Source organism: Amblyomma mixtum, chromosome 7 (assembly GCF_055824585.1).
Source record: "Amblyomma mixtum isolate Tamu chromosome 7, ASM5582458v1, whole genome shotgun sequence".
In the NCBI taxonomy this organism is placed as follows: Eukaryota; Metazoa; Arthropoda; class Arachnida; order Ixodida; family Ixodidae; genus Amblyomma; species Amblyomma mixtum.
In genome coordinates, this window is record NC_143018.1 from 85,857,836 (window position 1) to 85,877,158 (window position 19,323).

Below are 19,323 nucleotides of genomic sequence, written 5' to 3' on the forward strand. Positions count from 1 at the left end.
TTTTCTACATTACAAGAGCTTTGTTGTCAGTATGAATGGCGTTTTTGTAATCAGGAGCTGGTATTGTGTCGATGCAAGTCAACTTCAATTTCTCCTCAGTGTCCCTTTAAATGACCACTAGATCTGTAATTTGTTGCTTTTTTTCTGAAGCCTTTCTTGTGTTATGGCTCTGGTAATGCAGAGTCTTGGCACAGAATGTAAATGATTGAATTCTGTTCTGCATATTGTGAGTTTTTTTTAATTGAATTCTGTTATGGATATTGTGAGTAGAGGCAGGTTACTGATCGTAGTTGACAGCTGGAATTAGCTTCAGTGGTCTTCGGCTGCAAGGACTCCTGAAGGGACTCCTGAAGTTGATTTGATTGTGCCTTGCCTGATAAGGCAAGCATGGCTTGTCATGCACGTTCGCAAGTCAATGTGAGGTGTGCATAGCATGCAAGATCGCTTTAAGATTACCTTCCGAAATGGGATGAAATAGCTTCTACTTTTGCGTAGTGTCAAGCACTCACAAACCGAGTGCATAAATGGTCATGCTGCCGTCTTGTATCATTTGGAAGTCCGACACTCCTTGTCATTGAGCATGCTGTATGCTGTCATTGATTCAGTCATGCAAGTATTACATTGCTGCTGTCTTCTTGGAGACTGAATTTAGGTTTGTTCTTTCTGGTCACAGGTGTACCTGGTACAAAATTAGGTTTAAATCAGAACGTTGTTATAAAGCTATGACACTGGATCCAGTGACTTCAAGCTGCGCGGTGACCTCAGAGAAATAGTATTCGATAGCTTCCATGTCACAGGGTGTCTTTTTTTTCAAGGTTGCTCTGCGGGAAGCTTCATTTTACATTCTGCCAGTTTTCTGGGATTTGGAGATCATTTGGCAACAGCAAGAGGGTCCTCTGTGAAATCATAGTGTCGTGATCGCATTCAGATTATGACAGTGGGTTTCTGTCTAGCCGGCCGTCACTTTCTTTGTGATGCAACTGTTGTGGTTACCCCACAAGGCAGCCAAATTGAGATGAAATTCCTCTTTAGCACTTTACATTATACTATGTATTCATATGAGACAGTATTCCCCTTATGTCATTTTACTGTCCGTGGGTATGACTACTTAACTACCAGTGCATTCTCCGTTGCCCGATTCTCTAACTGCTGCCACGAAATGCAGCAATGGAAATGAGGGTTATGACACTTAAATGGCATCCGAAGCCTCTTCGTTGGCCCATTCCTTAACTGCTGCCACAAAATGCAGCAATGGAAATGAGGGTTATGACACTTAAATGGCATCCGAAGCCTCATCATCATCATCAGCCTGACTACGCCCACTGCAGGGCAAAGGCCTCTCCCATGTCTCTCCAATTAACCCCGTACTTTGCCACTTGCGGCCACCACATTGGAATAGTTCTAATCGGAGGTTGGTCATAGAGGTAGCGAGTCTTCAGGCATGTAGCACTAGAAGAACTTTAAAGGAGCTTCTTCAATATTATCAGAAGGCAAAAGTTTGTGCATATTTTTGTGGCAAAAGTTAGAGCGGACGTTCTCGCACTTTGTTTCTTCCTTCCTCTCTTGCCTCCTGTTACTTTTATTTCCTTAAAATTCTCTGGAATGGCCTTAAAGCGGTAACCATCTTACTTTCATGCAAATACTATTGGTTTACTTATCTGTAGTGAAAGTGCCTTCAGGATATTTATTTCACCTCTGCTAACTGTTAAATGTGCGCTTGAAAATGTTAAGCATGTTTGCATCGCTTTCTTAAGACAGGTATTTTCAGGGTCTATTTTTGTTCTGTACTTAGGTTTTGTTTACTTAACTTTAATTAATAACTTAGGAGTCATGCTATTTGGATGCTTTATGCATGAAAAATTTGTATGTGTTTGTTACAGGACTAAGTGCGTGTTCGAGGTTCTTTGTGTATGTTGCTGCGGAGAGGCATAATGCTGTTTTGAAGTAAGAAAGGTACGCACGCAGAAATAGACAACAGTGCTCTTTTTTATGGTTCCGTTTCAGCAAAAAAGTGAGATTTCCGAGCGGTCAGTCAGAATTGTTTGAATACCATGTGTGGCAAACCAGGCTAACTGTAGTGCCATGTATGACTACTCTAGGTTGTATACATTTTGTCTCCTGAACGCTTGAGTACTAACTGAAGCAATTTCTTGTGACATAATGTTTTTTAGAGCCCTTCCTATAGGAATATAGCCTAGTCAAAGTACATATTTATGCTTTGCTGCAGCTTGCATGTATACAAACTTTTCTTGCAGTATCCTGTTGTTGTTTTCTGGAAAAAATGTTTTGGAAGCAAATAAATCGAAGACAAAAGCTCGTATACTGTGGTTCTTGTAGCACTGTTTGATTGGTTGGTTTATGCGGTTTAACGTCCTGAAGTGACTGGCTATGAGGGATACTGTAGTGGAGGGCTCCAGATAATTTCAACTGCCTCTAGCATTTCGCCTCCATTAAAATGTAGTTGTCATGGCCGGTATCGAACCCACTTCTTTCGGGTCAGCAGCTGAGCACCATAACTGAGCCACTGCCCAGCACAGCAGTGTTTTTTGCTGTAGACTTGGGACCATGTATAGATAGATAGTGTACCTCTTTTGGGTGGTGCAGTTGTTTGCTGGACGGCAGCGACAGTGGGCTCCACTTTGTGATTTGTGACATGTTAAATTTGCATGTACTGGCACAAGTGGCTCACTGTTATAATCGTGTATTATTCCATATATAGTGGGCTGAAAACTTTTCTGAATATCATTGGTATGTATGCCACTCTTCAGCAGAGGTGGAATGCATAGAGTCGCTGTGCAATGGGGCATTGTAATGAACCCCAAGTGGTTGCTGTAACTAATCCGGAGCCCTTGACTATTGTGCCCCTTCATGGTTTCAGTCAATTTTCATTCCTTCAATGTCGGGGCATTTTAATGAACCCCAAGCTGTTGCTGTTAACTAATCCGGAGCCCTCCACTATTGTGCCCCTTCATGGTTTCGGTCCATTTTCATTCCTTCCTTCAATGTTGGGGCATTTTGATGAACGCCAAGTGGCTGCTGTAAATAATCCGGAGCCCTCCACTATTGTGCCCCTCATGGTTTCGGTCCATTTTCATTCCTTCAATGTCGGGGCATTTTAATGAACCCCAAGTGGTTGCTGTAACTAATCCGGAGCCCTCCACTATAGTGCCCCTTCATGGTTTCGGTCCATTTTCATTCCTTCCTTCAATGTGGGGGCATTTTAATGAACCCCAAGTGGTTGCTGTAACTAATCCGGAGCCCTCCACTAATGTGCCCCTTCATGGTTTCGGTCCATTTTCATTCCTTCAATGTTGAGGCATTTTAATGAACCCCAAGTGGTTGCTGTAACTAATCCGGAGCCCTCCACTATTGTGCGCCTTCATAGTTTCGGTCCATCTTCATTCCTTCCTTCACGGTTCCGGTACCTACCGAAAGGTGAGATTGTTACTGTGCCTTTCCTTTCATCGCATCCAATTATTTATTATTATTTAGTCAAAACGAAAAGAGAAGCGCGGTCGGTTACAGTCCGAATCGAGAGTCATTTGTCGAGCAGGGCGAACAGCACCACGGCAACCAGGGCTATGGTCAGGGCGCCAGCGAGGATGGTGCACGCAACGAGGCGCTTGTCCATCGTGCGTATGTGCACCTGGACCGCCTTGTCGTGCTGGCGCACCGTCTCCCGGCCCTGCTGCACGGCGGGCGTCGTGACGCCGACGATGGAGAGCGCGTACTCCGCGGCCGCGATCACGTCGTCGTCGTCCTCGCTGACCTTGCTGGCGGCGACCGACCGCGGCGTCAAAGGCGACTTCCGGCAGGTGCCTCGTCGCTGTTCGTTCTGAACGGTCCTCGCCTGCGTGAATGCATTGCTGGCATCCGTTCGGCGTGTAACGGCTACAGGCCTACTCTAACAGGGGTCTGTTTAGGAGAGGCGCTGCGGGACTGTTCGACGTGGGCAAACCGGAAAGAATTCACTAGTTTGTCGTTCCTCGTGCAGCCAGCATGCAGCTGTACTCTGCAGGAGTTCTGGTTTATTGCTTTATCTGGGTTTAACGTCCTAAAGTGACTCAGGCTATGAGTGGCGCCGTAGTGGAGGGCTCCGGAAATTTGGACCACCTGGGGTTCTTTAACGTGCACTGACATCGCACAGTACACGGGCCTCAAGAATTTCGCCTCCATCGAAATTCGGCCGCCGCGGCCGAGATCAAACTCGCGTCTTTCTGATCAGCAGCCGAGCGCCATCACCACTGAGCCACCGCGACGGCCGGAGGCGAAATGTTGAAGGCCCGTGTGCTGTGCGATGTCGATGCACGTTAAAGAACCCCAGGTGGTCGAAATTTCCGGAGCCCTCCACCACGGCGTCCCTCGTTGCCTGAGTCGCTTTCACCATAAATATCACCCTGATCAGAGCGAAATTCGCCTTTTCACAAGAGTGGCGCCCTCTTGGGAGTGGCAAAAATTTTACTACGGCTCGAAAACAAACACACGTGGGAGAAGCAGGCGCGATCTGGTTCTGCGAGAAGCCAGCTGCGCCTGCTAAGTGGCAAGTGCATGCTTGACAGCTGCTGCCATCTGTCGCATGCGCCTGTGACTGACGAACTGAGCATGCGCAGTAGGTGCTGGCGGTTTCCAACCAGTTGAGCGAGAAGAGGCGCGCATGCGCAGAGCTGCCATGTGAAGAAGGCGGATTACTAAGCACGCATTGTGACAAAAAGCTTCCATAGACTGCCGAGAAAAACGCGCAAGGCGGCCAGGGTCACCGTCGTGTGGCAGAACTGTTTGGCGGATTGATACAGTTACACACCATCCACCCTAGCTGTAGCCTCCCATTCACTGCCAAAAACGAAAGCCGTCACCGAGTATATATGCCTCTTAGAACCTCCACATTGCCGAGTAAAGTGGGGCGTGAACCTCGTCAAGCTGTTCGTATAGCAACTTTTCTACAGCGGAAGCCGTTATAGCTTTGGTTTAGCCAGAAGCCCTGCATTCGACCGCGGAATCTGCACCGTCACCCATAAGGCCTTAATTACTTCATGAATTAAGTTAATTGAGCTAATTAAGGCAATTTAATTAAATCCAATAAGATGGAAATTCTCTTCTTCAATTTTCGGGGAGAGGCAAGACAGAGAGCAGATGAGATAAACCTAAATGCCTAAACGAAAGCTATAACAAACAGTTCTTGGTGATTAATGCGCTTAGGTGGCGAGCTTAGCTCTACAATTTTCTTATTCTTGTTCGAGTGTTTCTTTTGTTGTATTCGGAAGATACCTAAATGAGGATTTTTAGCCCGTAGGGAAGCAGCACAGCGACCTCCCACTGGGAGTCAGTCAGCTTACGCGGGGCGTGTATGTGTACACGCGGTTGCTTTGCAAATTAGGGTACGCAACGAAGTATTTAAAATATGATAATTCAATAGCACAAACGAACAGGACAGAGTAGAAGGGACACACAGGACGGCGCATTCAAAACGTCTGTGAAGATTGAATGCAATAAATGAATGTGCACGTGCCCACAAAAGTTTCAGAACACTAGAACCAAGAAAAAGGTGAATTTCCTTGCTTCGTTGAGTTGGGCAGGTTGAGCAGGTTACGTGCAAAACACATCCATTGTTGGATAAGCGCTTAAATCGCAGTGCAATTATAGGTTGCTGTTTTTGTCATTTCCGTTTTCCGAAAATTTTCCTGGGCACCTGTTCCCGCGATATAAATGGAGTGGGAGTGTGCGGCTTGGTGTTCTGGAGCCCGACACGCCTATGAAATGGGCCAAGCAAATTCTGCACACACTGTAATAAAACGACATACACAAGCCAAAGCAAAATTTCAGAAGAAAGGAATCTGCACATGAACTCATCAAGCTGGCTCTGATGTCTGCACGAGTGGCTGCGTCTACCGGTCCTTCTGAGTTGCAGAGTGACTGGGTGCCCCATGACGCCAAAGGAGCTAGTGGAAGCTATGCTAATTACGTTATGTTAACGCACCCAGTGTGTCTGCTTAGGGCCTGGTGGCACTATGAGACAGCTACTCACTCCAAAGGAATTAAAGCTTGTGCTCCTTCTCGATGTATTCGATACTCGTAGATTAACACTTACAGACGCTATCCTTGACGCTATCCTGGCTCCAGAAAAACATACGTAGATTGCTAAATTTGACGCTTTTAGTCATGGGCCGTGGCCCCTGAAAGAGAGCAGCCTAAAAAAAAAATGGCGGATGATTTAGCGTAGTGAGGCCAAATGCGAATTAAGTGCCCTAGTACTTCGGTTTCGGTTAGGGGCTCTGTTTTCAAGATCAAGCAAAGATCGACAAAATCGGAGTTAAGCTGCGCCTTAAGGGTATGACGCCGTAGCGTTAATGAGCTAATTCCCATATATGCGGAATTGATACTTTACATTCATAGATCGCTGGGAGTCCCCATACCCCTCCTGGCGCAGTGGTGCAAGCGGTTAAGCGACGCGCCACTGCCCTGCGATGGCAGGTGCTGCCACCTGTGAGGCTTAATCTTTTCGAGGAACCTCTCTTGACCAATCGCTAATTTAAATGGCACCTGCCACTGTGGGCAGCTGTTCAGCTTGAATGGACCATACAAAACCGACAACGGTGAAATCGGCGAGTTGGGCCTGTGTGTGTCTGTGTCTCTTCTTTGTGGTTCGTCCCGTGTTTGCGCAACCTTCACCTTCACAGCAACATGTACCAACTAGGCCCAACCGAAGTTTTATTGGGGCCCTAGAACTAGCGCACTAAAAACGTCCGCGCCTCATGGGACCGCTAACTCGAAGGCCTTAAATGGCCGGGCTCATCTCAATCACGTCTCCTTCAAGGGTACTTTTTCCGGAGCTACCATTGTCCGGGTCATTTGGATGACAGCCTCATTTGCCAACAACATATGAACGGAGGATTTACGCTTACTACACATTACGGCGACAAGAATATGAGGGGGGTTGCCGGGAAGTTCGTCCTCCTGTCCTCTTTACTAAAAAAACCCCTTTGCCTACCCGTAGTAGGTCCTTTGGTACGACTCACTCATCTGCAACAATGCCCCTTGTTTGCGACTTAGAAGCAACCTACAAGTCTCTCGCATGCGTCTCCACTGTCAGTGGCGTACCGCGCACATCTCCTGGTATGCCGCACGTTTCCCTGTACTCCACTTGACTCTCACCTGCAAAAACGAAGACGTCCGCGGTGCCGTGGGCGACGGAGGGTGCGAGGGCGTCCGGCTGGTCCTCGACTCCTTGCTCTGGAGCACTGGCCTCGGTGGGCTGGCCTGCTTCGGCTTTTCAATAGGGCATCCTGCCTCTTTATTCTCGGCCGGCGAGCCCCTCTTCTGACTCGTCAACGCTACTGCCTGCTGGCTGCCTCCTCCCGTCTGCAGCTTCTCAGCGGGAACGCGCGGCGGGGGCGTGGGCGGTGGCGGTGTCGGCGGCGGTCCGAGATTCGGCGGTGGCGGTGAGCTGCGAGGCGTCTTTTTGGTGTGCTCGTCGCTTAACGTCTTCAGCGCGGACTTGAGCGGGAAGCCCGGCGACGAGCCGAACCCGACGCGCGACGCCATCCCGCCGCGTAGCTTGCCAGCCGCGATGTCCGAGCCTGTCCTGGACGGCCGGTAGATGCGCCTCAGCACGGCGCTCCTGACCATAACCGCCTCAAGACTGCCCAGAGTAGCGGGCGCGGGCTCCCTCATGTGCACCGAGAGGTCCTCGCTTCGTGGCCGCGCTATGGACACGTCTTCGAGCGCCGAAGTGCCGCGCGAGGTGAGCTGCTCCGACTTGGTCTTGTGGGTCACTCGCACCGACGGCAGCTCGACCGACGGGACGCGGTCGGCGTCGCGGCGCTTGTACCTGCGGCCGGCGCCTCCGTCGTTGAAGTCGTTTTCGTGGTCTTCCTCTTCGCCATCTTCAAGCCAAGACGCTGCCGAGCTTTCCGGGACCTTCATTGAAAGACAGTGTGTCAGGGGGTCGTAATGTTTGGATGGCAGCGATTATACTTGTAGATGGGTAAATGCGAACGGAAAACGAAATTTCACTTTTGGCCTCTCGTCGGGGTGAAAAGGTGAGGGTGATTGCTTTAGATTTCTCACAATAAGTGTTAGAATTACATGGCCACAGTTCGAACACTGTAGACAGCGCCCACATATTAGACCAATTGTCTCTTATGGCTTGTCGCACCGGGATAACATGTACAGCTTTTTGCCACCATAAAAACGGTCAAGTTTTCAGCCACTATCCGTAAAGCACCGATGGCGACGTACAACCTTTGAAAAAAGTGTAGAGATTAAGGGGTTTGTTTTTGGGCCATACTGTGTGGGTTCATACACGTCGCCAACATTCCACAGAAATGCCCTTATAGTGAGAGCAGCTGTCGTCCTTACCACCTCCGAAAGTTAGGACTTAGGCAGATGCTGCAAGAGCCCTAGAGCGCGGTTTAGGACCAAACCCCTTAATATGGCTTTTTTTTTTAACAAAAGGTGTAAAGTCATGGAAAAAGTTCGCGGGGTAACAGGTTCATGAAAAAAAAAATCTATTTCTCTGTGGTCGAGCAAAGCAGGCCAATTAAAAACTGGAGGAGACACTTAATCTCCACCTGAACTGTATGACGCGATAGCGTAATGGGTTAACTGCCATATTTGCAGAATCTCATTTTCAACTTTACATTCATAGTTCCCTGGGAGTCCTGATACCCCTCCTGGCGCAGTGGTGCAGCGGATAAGCAATGAAGCCACCGCCCTGCGATGGCAGGTGCTCCCAGCGTTGGGCCTTTTGTGGGCCAGGTTGCTCTTCCCGAGCGACCAATCATTAATTTAACTGCAACCTGCCACGGTGGGTAGTGTGCTCACTATCCGGTGGGCAGGTTGTGATGGCGCCGCAACGCCTGCTTCCCAGGTTGCTCTCTGAGCACCACCTTCCAGAGTCATGCTAGTGTTTTTTTGCTCACAACGCCGACGCCGGATTTTCTGGGCAACAGAGCCTTTAACTTTATCGCGTTAAAAGATGCGCTGTTATACCGTCATAATTTGCGCCGGATAAGATTTAGGGCCTTACTCTTAAGCAGGGTACATATGACGGTGCTTCTCGCATCTCTTCGCGAAGGTATCGGTTAAAAATGTTCCACTGGGTATCTTGTAAAGGAAGTAGTTGGCCAACAGCAATAACTGCTACACAAGGCGCACTGATTCTTCGTTTCCAGCCCCGAAACGCGGCAGAAAGCATTCGCTATACCTTGTGGTAACTGATCTGGAAGTCGTCTTCGCTGAACGTGGTCGTCGAAGAGGACTTCCGCGTCAAGCCAGTCAGATCCGCTTCGCTGACGGGCGTCGACGACATCACCTGCCTCCGCCGAGAGAAGGAGAAAGACGTGGGCGAGATCTGCGTGACCGAGTCGCCAATGTAGTACGGATCGACGACCATTCCCGGAGGGCTGATGCGGCCCGCGGGTCCTGTAGCGACGAAGGCGAAGCCCGGAACGCCCTCCGCATCTCGACGGTGGCGACGCGGTGCCTCCTCTCGGGCCGGGGGCGTGGCCTGGTGGGAGCGGCCCCGCCGGTCTTGGGTCTCATGTCCCGGTCGCAGAAGTCCCGTGGTCCCGCCGCCTATTGCCGGCAGGTCCACCGTCTGTGGGCCGCGCCTTGGTTCAGCAGAGGAGCTTGCGTCCTCGTTGGACGCGCCTTGGCGGTGGCGGTGGTGGGAGAACTCGTACTCGTGGATCGTCGGCGTTGTGCAGAATTCTTTTTCGAGCATGGCTCACCATCGGTTTCATCCGGATAAGTAGATGCTTGCTGCTGCTGCCGCTTTGAGGATAAGGCTTAATGAACAACGGAATGAACAAGCAGTGTGAATGCACGAGCACCGTGGACACCAATATCTGGTCCTGGATTGGGTTTCGCTGCTTCTCCGATGGTGTTACTCATAGTTGCGATGTGGCTGTCCTCATGATATGAGAGGGACGAAGCCACGTGTGTGCACGACGCAAGTGATGGCGATGATGATGATCAAAAATTTATTACACCCATAGAGGGGAACCAACCTGAAAGTCGGTTCTCTAAGTGCTGGCAACTGTCTGAGAAAAGCTGGTCTACAGTTCTTCCTTCTCCTCCTCTTTGGCGTCAAACTGTGCGGCATACTTCTCGATTAACAAAGCTGTGGCGCAGAATGTGTTCGCGGTTGGATGGCCTGCTGCTATTAATTGTGGCACCTTTAGGTGTTCACTCCAAGCTGGAGCGCCAAGGATCGAAACGAGCAAAATGACATGCCCCTGGATGAAAATGACCGTCTCCTTGTCTGACTGGACAGCTTCTGGAAGGTAGCGCGGCAATCAAATCTAACCGTACCGCTAGTCAAATACATCACTTTTGCTCCTGACAACACAATGAAGTAATGAGAAGGCAAATAAGAGAAAGTGAAAACAAAAAAAGACGAGTGGATTTAACGCCAAGCATCATAGAGGTAAATTAAATGGCCGTGATAGCGTGGGTTTACTCTGAAAATAGTTCTCAACCATATGACTATTCCTGAATATTAAGACGAAAGCCTTTAACGCCTCATTGTTGTCGACAGAAGGTTGTCAGAAGACGTGTCACGCATTTCCAGTCAGACCAGAAAAAAAAAAATTGTGCACGACGGGATTCGAACCACCATCCTTCCGTTCCGCAGCCGAGCGTGCTGATGACTACGCTCCTTTTTTTTTTCTTCATTGCATTTTCACAACGGGTACAAAGAAGGAAAACATGTCCGCAACACTTGCACTGACACGGCAGGTTAAAATTTTTTACGCTACTTTCTGCCAACGCATATGCAGTTCTCCTTGTCTAGGACGCTGGAGAGTGTTTGCAGAAAGGCGTCGAATCAGACGGATGCCTCCCAAACGCCCTCCAGTGTCTCCAGCATTTTATGTTCACAAACAATTGTGTACTTAATTAACATCTTAACCACACATCAGTGACAGAAGCAGCAATCACCACACTTTAGGTTAACAAAGTGCCCCCTGAATTTTTTACCAACTGAGACCAGGGTGTTAAAATCACTTCCAGGACCCCACCACTTAAAATCGTCATTCTGAACTGATATCGATTTAGTTATTGTGATAGTGGTCATAGTCATCATTATAAATATTCTCAACTCCGTTGCTATGCATAGCTTCTCTACTCCTTTGCTGAACATAGCTTCTCAACTCCATCGCAAAACAGAAATCTCCAGCTTGACCCGTAATCCTCCTCGACTACGGCATTTCTTTCTCTCCTCTTTCTTTCATTCCCACTTTCCTCCCTTCCCTTACGGCGTGGTTCGGTGTTCACCGAGATGTGAGACAATTACTCCGCCCGCCATTTCCTTTTCTCATAAACCAAAACCAATTGCCCCGTATCTTCCTAGAGAAACGGATGTATTCTTTCAGATTCCGCAGCCTCTTCATTTCATGTGCGCTACTGTCGCTTGGTAACCTGCTTGGCCTGTTTAGCAGCACTCCACCTCTGCTTCCACTACCTCTGTCTGTCACAGAACTGTCAATTCTTGGTCAGATCCTGAACATTTTTTTAGTTGCCTTCATATTAGTTTTGGTACGTTCCATGGCATATTGCCTGTTCAAATGCTGAATAATTTTTATAGTGCGTCTGTTGGGTTTGTTTACAGAATGATACCTTCAAAACATTTGAAAATGCTGATGTATTATATGTAGACTTTCATATGCCTTCTTGTTCCTGTGCTCACACTCTGAATACTACTAGAAAACTGTAGCAAGTCAGAATTTCTCTCCCTTCGTGACACCCTTTTTGACTTTGGGTAAAAGACTCTGTTGCTGGGGAGCCCTTCAAAGTATTTTCGAGCATAATTTTCTCCTAAAGACCTCCGATACGCAATTCCTACACCATTATTAATTAAATTAAACGTGTCTTTCGAACCTTGCAAGGCCAATATCATGTCCAACATTCTAAAACAAAATCGGAAATTGAAAAATTGTATGATACTGTTATGCAAATATTGAAGGTAATAATCCATTTTTTTTCTGATATGCATATCAAAACCTTTCCTTAAGGTGTTTCCATCGATCGCATCGAACTGTTCAGACTGCCGTAGAAAACCAATGGGAACGCTTTTGATGACAGCAATAACATCATTAGAAAAAAAAATTACCGACGATTACGTTACTTCCTAATGCGAAATTTGAGCGCAGCAAATAAGCTGTTTCACCTTTTCGATAGATTGAGGCAAAGAATTCCAGCAAGAGATGTATGCGCTATCACAGAATTTTTTTTTTATTTTTCACACGTATTCCTTTAACAGACTCCACTAACAGTTCTTGACAGTCATGAAGGAAGCTTTGTGGTCGGAGAAATAGAGTGATATATGTTCGAATTGGTACACCAATGCTTGATTCTCAAAGACGAGATCTATACAAGTGCCTCGCGAGGTTGTCACAGCCGTGGGACGCGTTACGAGCGAGAGGAACGGGATGTTCTCCCGCATAAGTGTTAGGAAATTGCTGTTTGTCTTTATGTCAACATTAAAGTCCCCCACTACTAACATCGGTGTGGATCGATGGACGGTTAATGCGAGTTGCAGGAAGTGCACGACGTCTTTCGTGAGTGCGGTAGGGGCGAAGTAGGCAGCTACTACCAGCAAGCCGTTGGGCAACTTTGCGGCGCACAGTTCGCCAACTTCATGTGACGTGCCAAACATTTCGACTGGTATTGCAGAGAGACCTGTGCGCAAGTAGATAGCGACTCCCGCCGCTCTGTTGTGGTCTCTGCGAGCACCACAGCAGTATAGGAAATCTATGATTTCGAGAGGCTCTTCGGGATCCATCCAGGTTTCAGCAAAGCAAAGTACAGAGGAATGGCGCAGAATGTGATCGTGGTGTACGTCCTTGGCATGTGCGGCAAGGGAGCGTACGTTAAGAATGTGGTTGTGAATGATGAATCAAGTGCTGCCAGCGAATGACGCGTTCATTGGCTGTCTGCGTGTGTTACTGATGTGTGGTTAACATGTTAAGCTTCGCCTGTAAGAGTGGAACGCGACAGCGTCTTGCAACGCTGCCAGGGAGTCCACAGAACGCCATCGCCAATTCGGCTGTACGCCTTGCTGGACGGTAAATTTATTTTTTGAGGAAAGGAAATGTATCTCTCTCGCATATCTGGGTGGACACCTGCACCTCGCCGTAAGGGAAAGGCGGAAGATGGGAGTGAACGAAGACGCCGTATTAGCTAGACGCGCCTTTGTTCATTCCAAACCATTCAGCTGGCATTACGGAGTGGCTAGCGTGCTCGTATCGCACTCCGGAGACCCTGGTTCGATTCCCCAACTCGACCAATTTCGTTCTCGGTTTTATTTATTTATGCCGTCTAACTAGAAAGGTTAATTAGGCTATTTCATATTTATATTATTATATTTCTATCCATCGTGTTCTGTCATTAACCTGTCAATTGTTGGAATTGTCTAGGATGTTCGACACAATGTATATGAAACGAGCAACGTCTTACTGAGTGGGGAAGTGCGTGGTGGTGGTGGAGGGAACGCGGCTTCGTACTTATCTGTTTTTTTCAGCAGCGTCTCCTTCCGCGGACGCTGTTGTCGCTGCGGCGCGCGTCTTTCTTTTCTTTTCTTCTGACCTCTTCATTCTCCTCTATATTAATTAGGCTAATTGATTAATTAAGCAATTAACTAAACTCAGTCCAACTTAGTTGCAGCATCACTATACGATCCCTTTGACTGGTTGCATGGTTACTAGATTGATTGTAAAACATTTTATTCGCCGGGAAGAGCTTGGCAAGAGGTCGCGTTAAGTGGTCGAGAGTACATAGCCCTCGACGACTTTGTCAGCCCACTCCACCGCCAAAACTTGCGTTCTGGGGTCAGAGCTAGCCAGCACGGTCTCCCACCGCTCGAGAGAAGGAGCTGTAACGAGATCACCCGGAGGTGGCTCTATTTTGCAGTCCCACAGGATGTGATCGTAGGTAGCACGGTGGCCACAGTGTTTGCAGTTTGGGTTGTAAAGATCTGGATAAATGTGCGCGAGGAGTGATGGGGTGCGTATCGATCTCGTCTGTAGACGACGCCACGTAACCTCTTGTTCTTTAGTAAGTCTTTTGTCTGGAGGGGGGAAAATTCTCCTCTCTAGTTTAAAATGATTGGTGAGATCATGATATGTGATCATGGAGTCCTTCGTGAAATTCAGGGAGCCAGACTCATCCACTGCCCGGTCGACGAAACCTCGGGCTTTATTGTGGGCTGCCTCGTTCCCCGGATTCCCCGAATGGGCTGGGACCCATATCAATTCGGAATAATTTGGTGAGAATTTGGTTGCGTTAAGGATTCTAAGGGAGGTGTTTGTAATTCGCCCTTTAGCGAAATTATTGATACCCATTTTGGAATCGCTGAAGATGATGCTCCCTTGGGTATGCGCTAGGGCGAGGGCTATAGCCGCCTCTTCTGCCGTTTCAGAGGATTTCGTTTTGATTGTCGCCGAGACGATGTGGTCACCATTCTCGTTCACAACCACAATTGCAAAGGCATTGGTATTTTTGTATTCTGCCGCATCTACATAAAGTGTTCCAGCGCACTGTCTGTATTTGTTATGTAAGGCTTTGGCTCTTGCTTGTCTTCTACCCTCATGGTGTAAGGGGTGCATGTTTTTGGGGAGTGGTTTGATTAGTAGGGCCGTCCTATAGTCGCGGGGTAAATCTACTTTAGCATCGTTATTCGTAGGTTGAAAGTTAATTCCGAGCCTGGTAAGAATACTCCTGCCAGTTCTGGAATTGGCTAATCGCGCTGTTTGAGCCATTAAATGGGCTTCTTTCAGTTCATTGTAGGTGTTATGTATTCCTAACCTCATAAGCCTTTCAGTTGAGGCATTTAGTGGGAGTCCTAACGCAGCCTTATAGGCCTGCCGTATCATACTATCCAATTTGTCCTTTTCTGCTTTCGAAAATTTGAGATAAGGGGTGGCATAGAGTATCCTGCTTAGCGCAAAGGCCTGCACTAGTCGGCATAAATCTCTTTCCCTCACCCCTTGTCTGCGGTTAGCTATGCGGCGGATTAATCGCGCCGTCGCTTCTACCGTGCGTTTTAGCTTAGTGAGTGTGTCAGTATTCTTTCCATTTGTTTGTAAATACAACCCTAGTATCCTCATGGTCTGTACCTCTTTGACAGATCGTCCATTAACATAGACGTTTATTTGCGGGGGGGGATGTCGTGGTACGCCTACCTCTTTGTTTACGACGGATCACGAAGAGTTCAGATTTTTGCTCAGAACAAGTGAGGCCGGATTCCCATGCGCATGCCTCAATGATGTCCACTGCTGCTTGGAGTGTGTCTTCTATGTAGCCTTCGCATCCTTTGGTTACCCAAAGTGTGATGTCATCTGCATAGAACGTGTGATGTAGGTCTGGTATTTGTGCCAGTTTGGGGGGAATTTTGATGAGGGAGAGGTTAAAAAGGAAAGGGGACAGGACGGAGCCCTGTGGCGTTCCTTTACTTCCTAGTGTGATTGGGGCAGACTCTATTGTTCCGACCGTTATCACTGCTGTTCTGTTAGTGAGGAAGGATCGGATGTAGTTGTACGTCCTTTCTCCGGGGTTGATTTCTGACAAGTTTGTCAAAATGGCTTTGTGGGTGACGTTGTCGAAAGCTTTAACAAGGTCTAAACCCAATATTGCTTTCGTTCCTGTTCCCTCGTCAGCTTCAATTATGTCCTTGTTAAGCTGCAAGAGTATGTCCTGGGTAGATAGTTGGGCCCTGAATCCTAACATTGTTTCAGGTAGGAGGTTCATGTCCTCCGCATAGTTTTGGAGCCTATTGAGGATGACATGCTCCATGAGTTTGCCTAGGCATGATGTTAATGAAATTGGGCGTAGATTCTCAGTGCTGAGTTTCTTACCCGCTTTAGGAATAAAAGTGATTTTCGCGTGTTTCCACTCTGGTGGTATGTTGCCTGCATGCCAGTATTTGTTCATAAGGTCTGTAACCGCCGCGATCGACGTTGCGTCTAAGTTCCTGAGAGTCTTATTTGTTACTTTGTCTGGTCCTGCCGCAGATGTTGTCCGCAGTTTTCCAATTGCGTACCAGACCTCTGCGTCTGTGATGTCTGCGTCTAAATTTGGATTAGGAGTCCCCCGGTAGTCTGGTTGAGTGGTACCATCATCCGTGTTTAGATAACGTTCTGCTAGCTCTTTGATTAGGTCTTCAGGTGTACCCTCATATTTATGTATGAGTCTGTACAGTTGACTTTGTTGCACGGGACGTGTTTGTTCTGGGTCGAGCAGGTGTCTTAGAAGATGCCATGTCTTCTTATTTCCGAGCTGCCCATTGACGCTTTCACATATTTGGTTCCATTGTTGTTTTTGGAGAGTAAGTGTATGTTCCTCGATTCGCCTCTCGATTTCAGCGATCTTTTTGCGTAGTCGCTTGTTGTGTTTTTGCTTCTTCCAGCGTTTTTGGAGGCCTTTTTGTGCCTGCCACAGGTGTAGCAGCTGCTGCACCTCCTTCTCAATCTGCTCCTCCTTCTCAACTGGCACCGCAACGCTAGTGGAGCTGACATCCTCATTCAGGGAGATAACCCAGTCGCTAAGGTTAGAGATCTCCTTTGGAGCTGTTTTGTCGCGAAGTTGCCTGAACTTGTCCCAATCCGTGGTTCGTATTTCTTTTGCTTTGTTTTTAAGTTTTGTCGTGGGGAAGGTGATGCTAAGGATGAAATGATCACTACCAAGGTTTTGCCCGGTGTTGACCCACTTTGCGTCCTTGACGTTTTTAGAGAGGGATAGGTCTGGAGATGTGTCGACACATACACTGTTACCCATGCGTGTGTGGTCGCTCGGGTTGTTTAGCGTTGTGAGCCCTAGTGACTGTATGATTTGCCAGAGCAGGTTCCCTTTCGGAGTTGCTTTGGTATATCCCCATGCTGGGTGTTGAGCGTTGAAGTCTCCCACAATTATTAGTTGAGCCCTAGCAGCCAGCTTTACTGTGTTTATCAACAAGTGTGGGAGTCCATTGCCTTTGTTTCTGGGCGGGTTGTATACATTAAGGATGAAGAGATTTGAGTCTCCTTTTTGCCTTGGTATTATTTCAAGTAGGGTGTAATCTTCTTCCGAATCATTTATAAAATGTTGAATTGCGGTGATATTTCTATGCACCAGAGTGGCTGTGAAGGAGCCGGCTGCGCTACTAGTATCATAATGAGGTGGCAGATATGCTTTATAGCCTGGCAGTGTAGCCCTGCCGCTAGCTTCTTGCAATGCAATCACGTCTGGGGTTGTAACAGACGGTGCTTGTTGGATGTGGAGCTGCAAGTGGGCCCGCTTGCGGCGGAAGCCTCTGCAGTTCCATTGCCAAATTTCAAATTTTTGGCGTTGTGCCATGTTGGGTTATAGATGGTTGTGGCGTCGTGGACAGATCCAAGATGGGGGGTAGGCGGGCCTCGATAGTTGTAAGCCTATCCATTATTTGCTGCATGCACGTGGCTATTTGGGATACCTGTCCCTCTAGTGTTGCAAAGCGAATATCTATCTCTGCAAATTTGGTAGTAACGAGGCCTTGGAAGGTTGCTTGTTCTGTTGATATAGCGCTAGTTCTCTCTGACAGAGTATTGATGTCTGCCCTGAGTTTGGTAGGCGCTTTCGACGGCTGCGGGGTGTCGGCTTCCGAAGCCTCGGCCTTTCGTTTGGATTCCTCGCCTTCTTTTGTAGGAAGCGGTCTTTTAGTTGCTATTCTGGCGTCTGTGTCCGTCGCGTTATGGGCCGAAGACTGGGACGCGGTGGAGGGAGTGTGGCAAATGGCGTCTGTTTCCATCGCACTATTGGTCGAAGCCTGGGACGCGGTGGGTGGCGTTCTAGCCGCAGTGGCATTCTGTACCTGATGCGCTTGTAACAGGCGTTTAATGTCAGCCAACTCTTTTTTAAGGCTGGCAATTTCTCTGTCTCGGGATTGTAGTTGTATCTGAAACTCCTTCTCTCGAGCGTCAATAGATTGGGAGGCCTCTGCTGGCCAGCTCACCTTTTTGTTGGAGCGGCTATCGCTGCGTCCGCGGCTCGAGCTTCGCTTGTCGTTCCCTGCAGGGTTCCCCAGGGGCGGGAAGGAGCTGGAGTTGTTCCGGCTGTGGCTGCCTCCTTTTCCGGTAGCACCCTGTTCCTTCTTCCTGGGCCTAGATTGGTGTCCGTGTAGTGATGAGTCGTTGTCCCCTTGCTTGGGTGCCTGGTTGCCATGGGGCGTTCCTTGTTTGTTCCTGTTGATCAGCCGGAATTTGCAGTTCCGGCTGCCTGTGTTGTGGCCCCCGTTGCAGACGATGCAGACGGGTTGGCAGGTTGGCTGTTCTCCCTCAGGTGGAGGCGAGTGATTTTCTCCGCAGCGGCGGCAAAGGTTCGTTGTAGGTTTGTAGCAGACGTCGGCCCGGTGTCCTACCCTCCTGCAGTTGTAGCATACTTCATGTTGCTCCCTGAAGGGGTGGACCCGAAAGACGCCGCACTGATAGATTACTTGGCTGGGTAGCTTCTTTCCAAAAAAGGTGATTTGTATTGTTCTGGACTGTCCGATCCTTCGTGCATCCACAACTTCTATTCCTTCGTTTCTGTTTCCGAAGCCTTGGCGAACCGCTTCGGGCGAGTCTCCCGCGTAGGCGTTGTAAATGACCCCTTTTACCGAGTCTTCGGGCGCCGCCACGTACGACGTAACGTTGTAGGTTTGACCTTGGAGGTTCAGTTTTTCAATCTTGGCGTATGCAGTCGCCCGTTGACGATCGGGCGTGCATAGCGTGAAGGTGTTGTTGGCCGTATTGACTCTGATAATGTCTTCATTCTTCACCGTATCATACGGCAGCCTGGCCACCTCGCAGGCGCAGAAGAGTAGTAGTCCGGGCGCAAAGTCCCTCAGATTCCAACCTTGTGGTCGGCAGACGATTACTAGCCAAAGTACAATTGGCCCCATTTGAAATTCGCGCACTGTGACGTCACGAGCATTTCGACCAATTGAAAAGCGTGTCTTTGGGGGTGGAGCTGGTTACGAGGCCGACGCCGACGCCGACGCCGACGCGAAACCCAGGAACGGACGCCAAAGAGCTGCGCTCTAAAAATTAAGACTGCCATCGGGTGACCCGCGGATATATTTATCGGTATAATGAAATCGTAAATTATATGAAAAAATTGCGTTTATAAACTGTTTTCCGCTCAAAAATTCTTTTGTCCAGAATTGTTGGGCATGTGTTCAATGTAATATTCCTTCATTTTCTCTACAACCTTATAGATGACATGAACATGACTGGCTGCCGATCGCCGCTTCCAGCAAGTGCCTTGTTCCTTGATTGAAATCCTGGGCTAAAGAGGGTTGATGATGATGATGATGATGATCTCCCCAGGCTTAAT

At 48.4% G+C, this 19,323-nt stretch overlaps 1 protein-coding gene across 1 annotated transcript; it reads right to left on the bottom strand.

Moving 5' to 3' along the window:
* Positions 1 to 3,538: 3,538 nt before the first annotated feature.
* On the bottom strand, positions 3,539 to 9,721 carry LOC149336703 (uncharacterized). The gene is made up of 3 exons (XM_089554756.1): positions 9,203 to 9,721; positions 7,150 to 7,914; positions 3,539 to 3,850 (listed from the first exon to the last, which is right to left on the bottom strand). The coding sequence occupies exons 1-3, from the start codon at positions 9,719 to 9,721 to the stop codon at positions 3,539 to 3,541; spliced, it is 1,596 nt and encodes a 531-aa protein (XP_089410882.1).
* Positions 9,722 to 19,323: the final 9,602 nt, after the last annotated feature.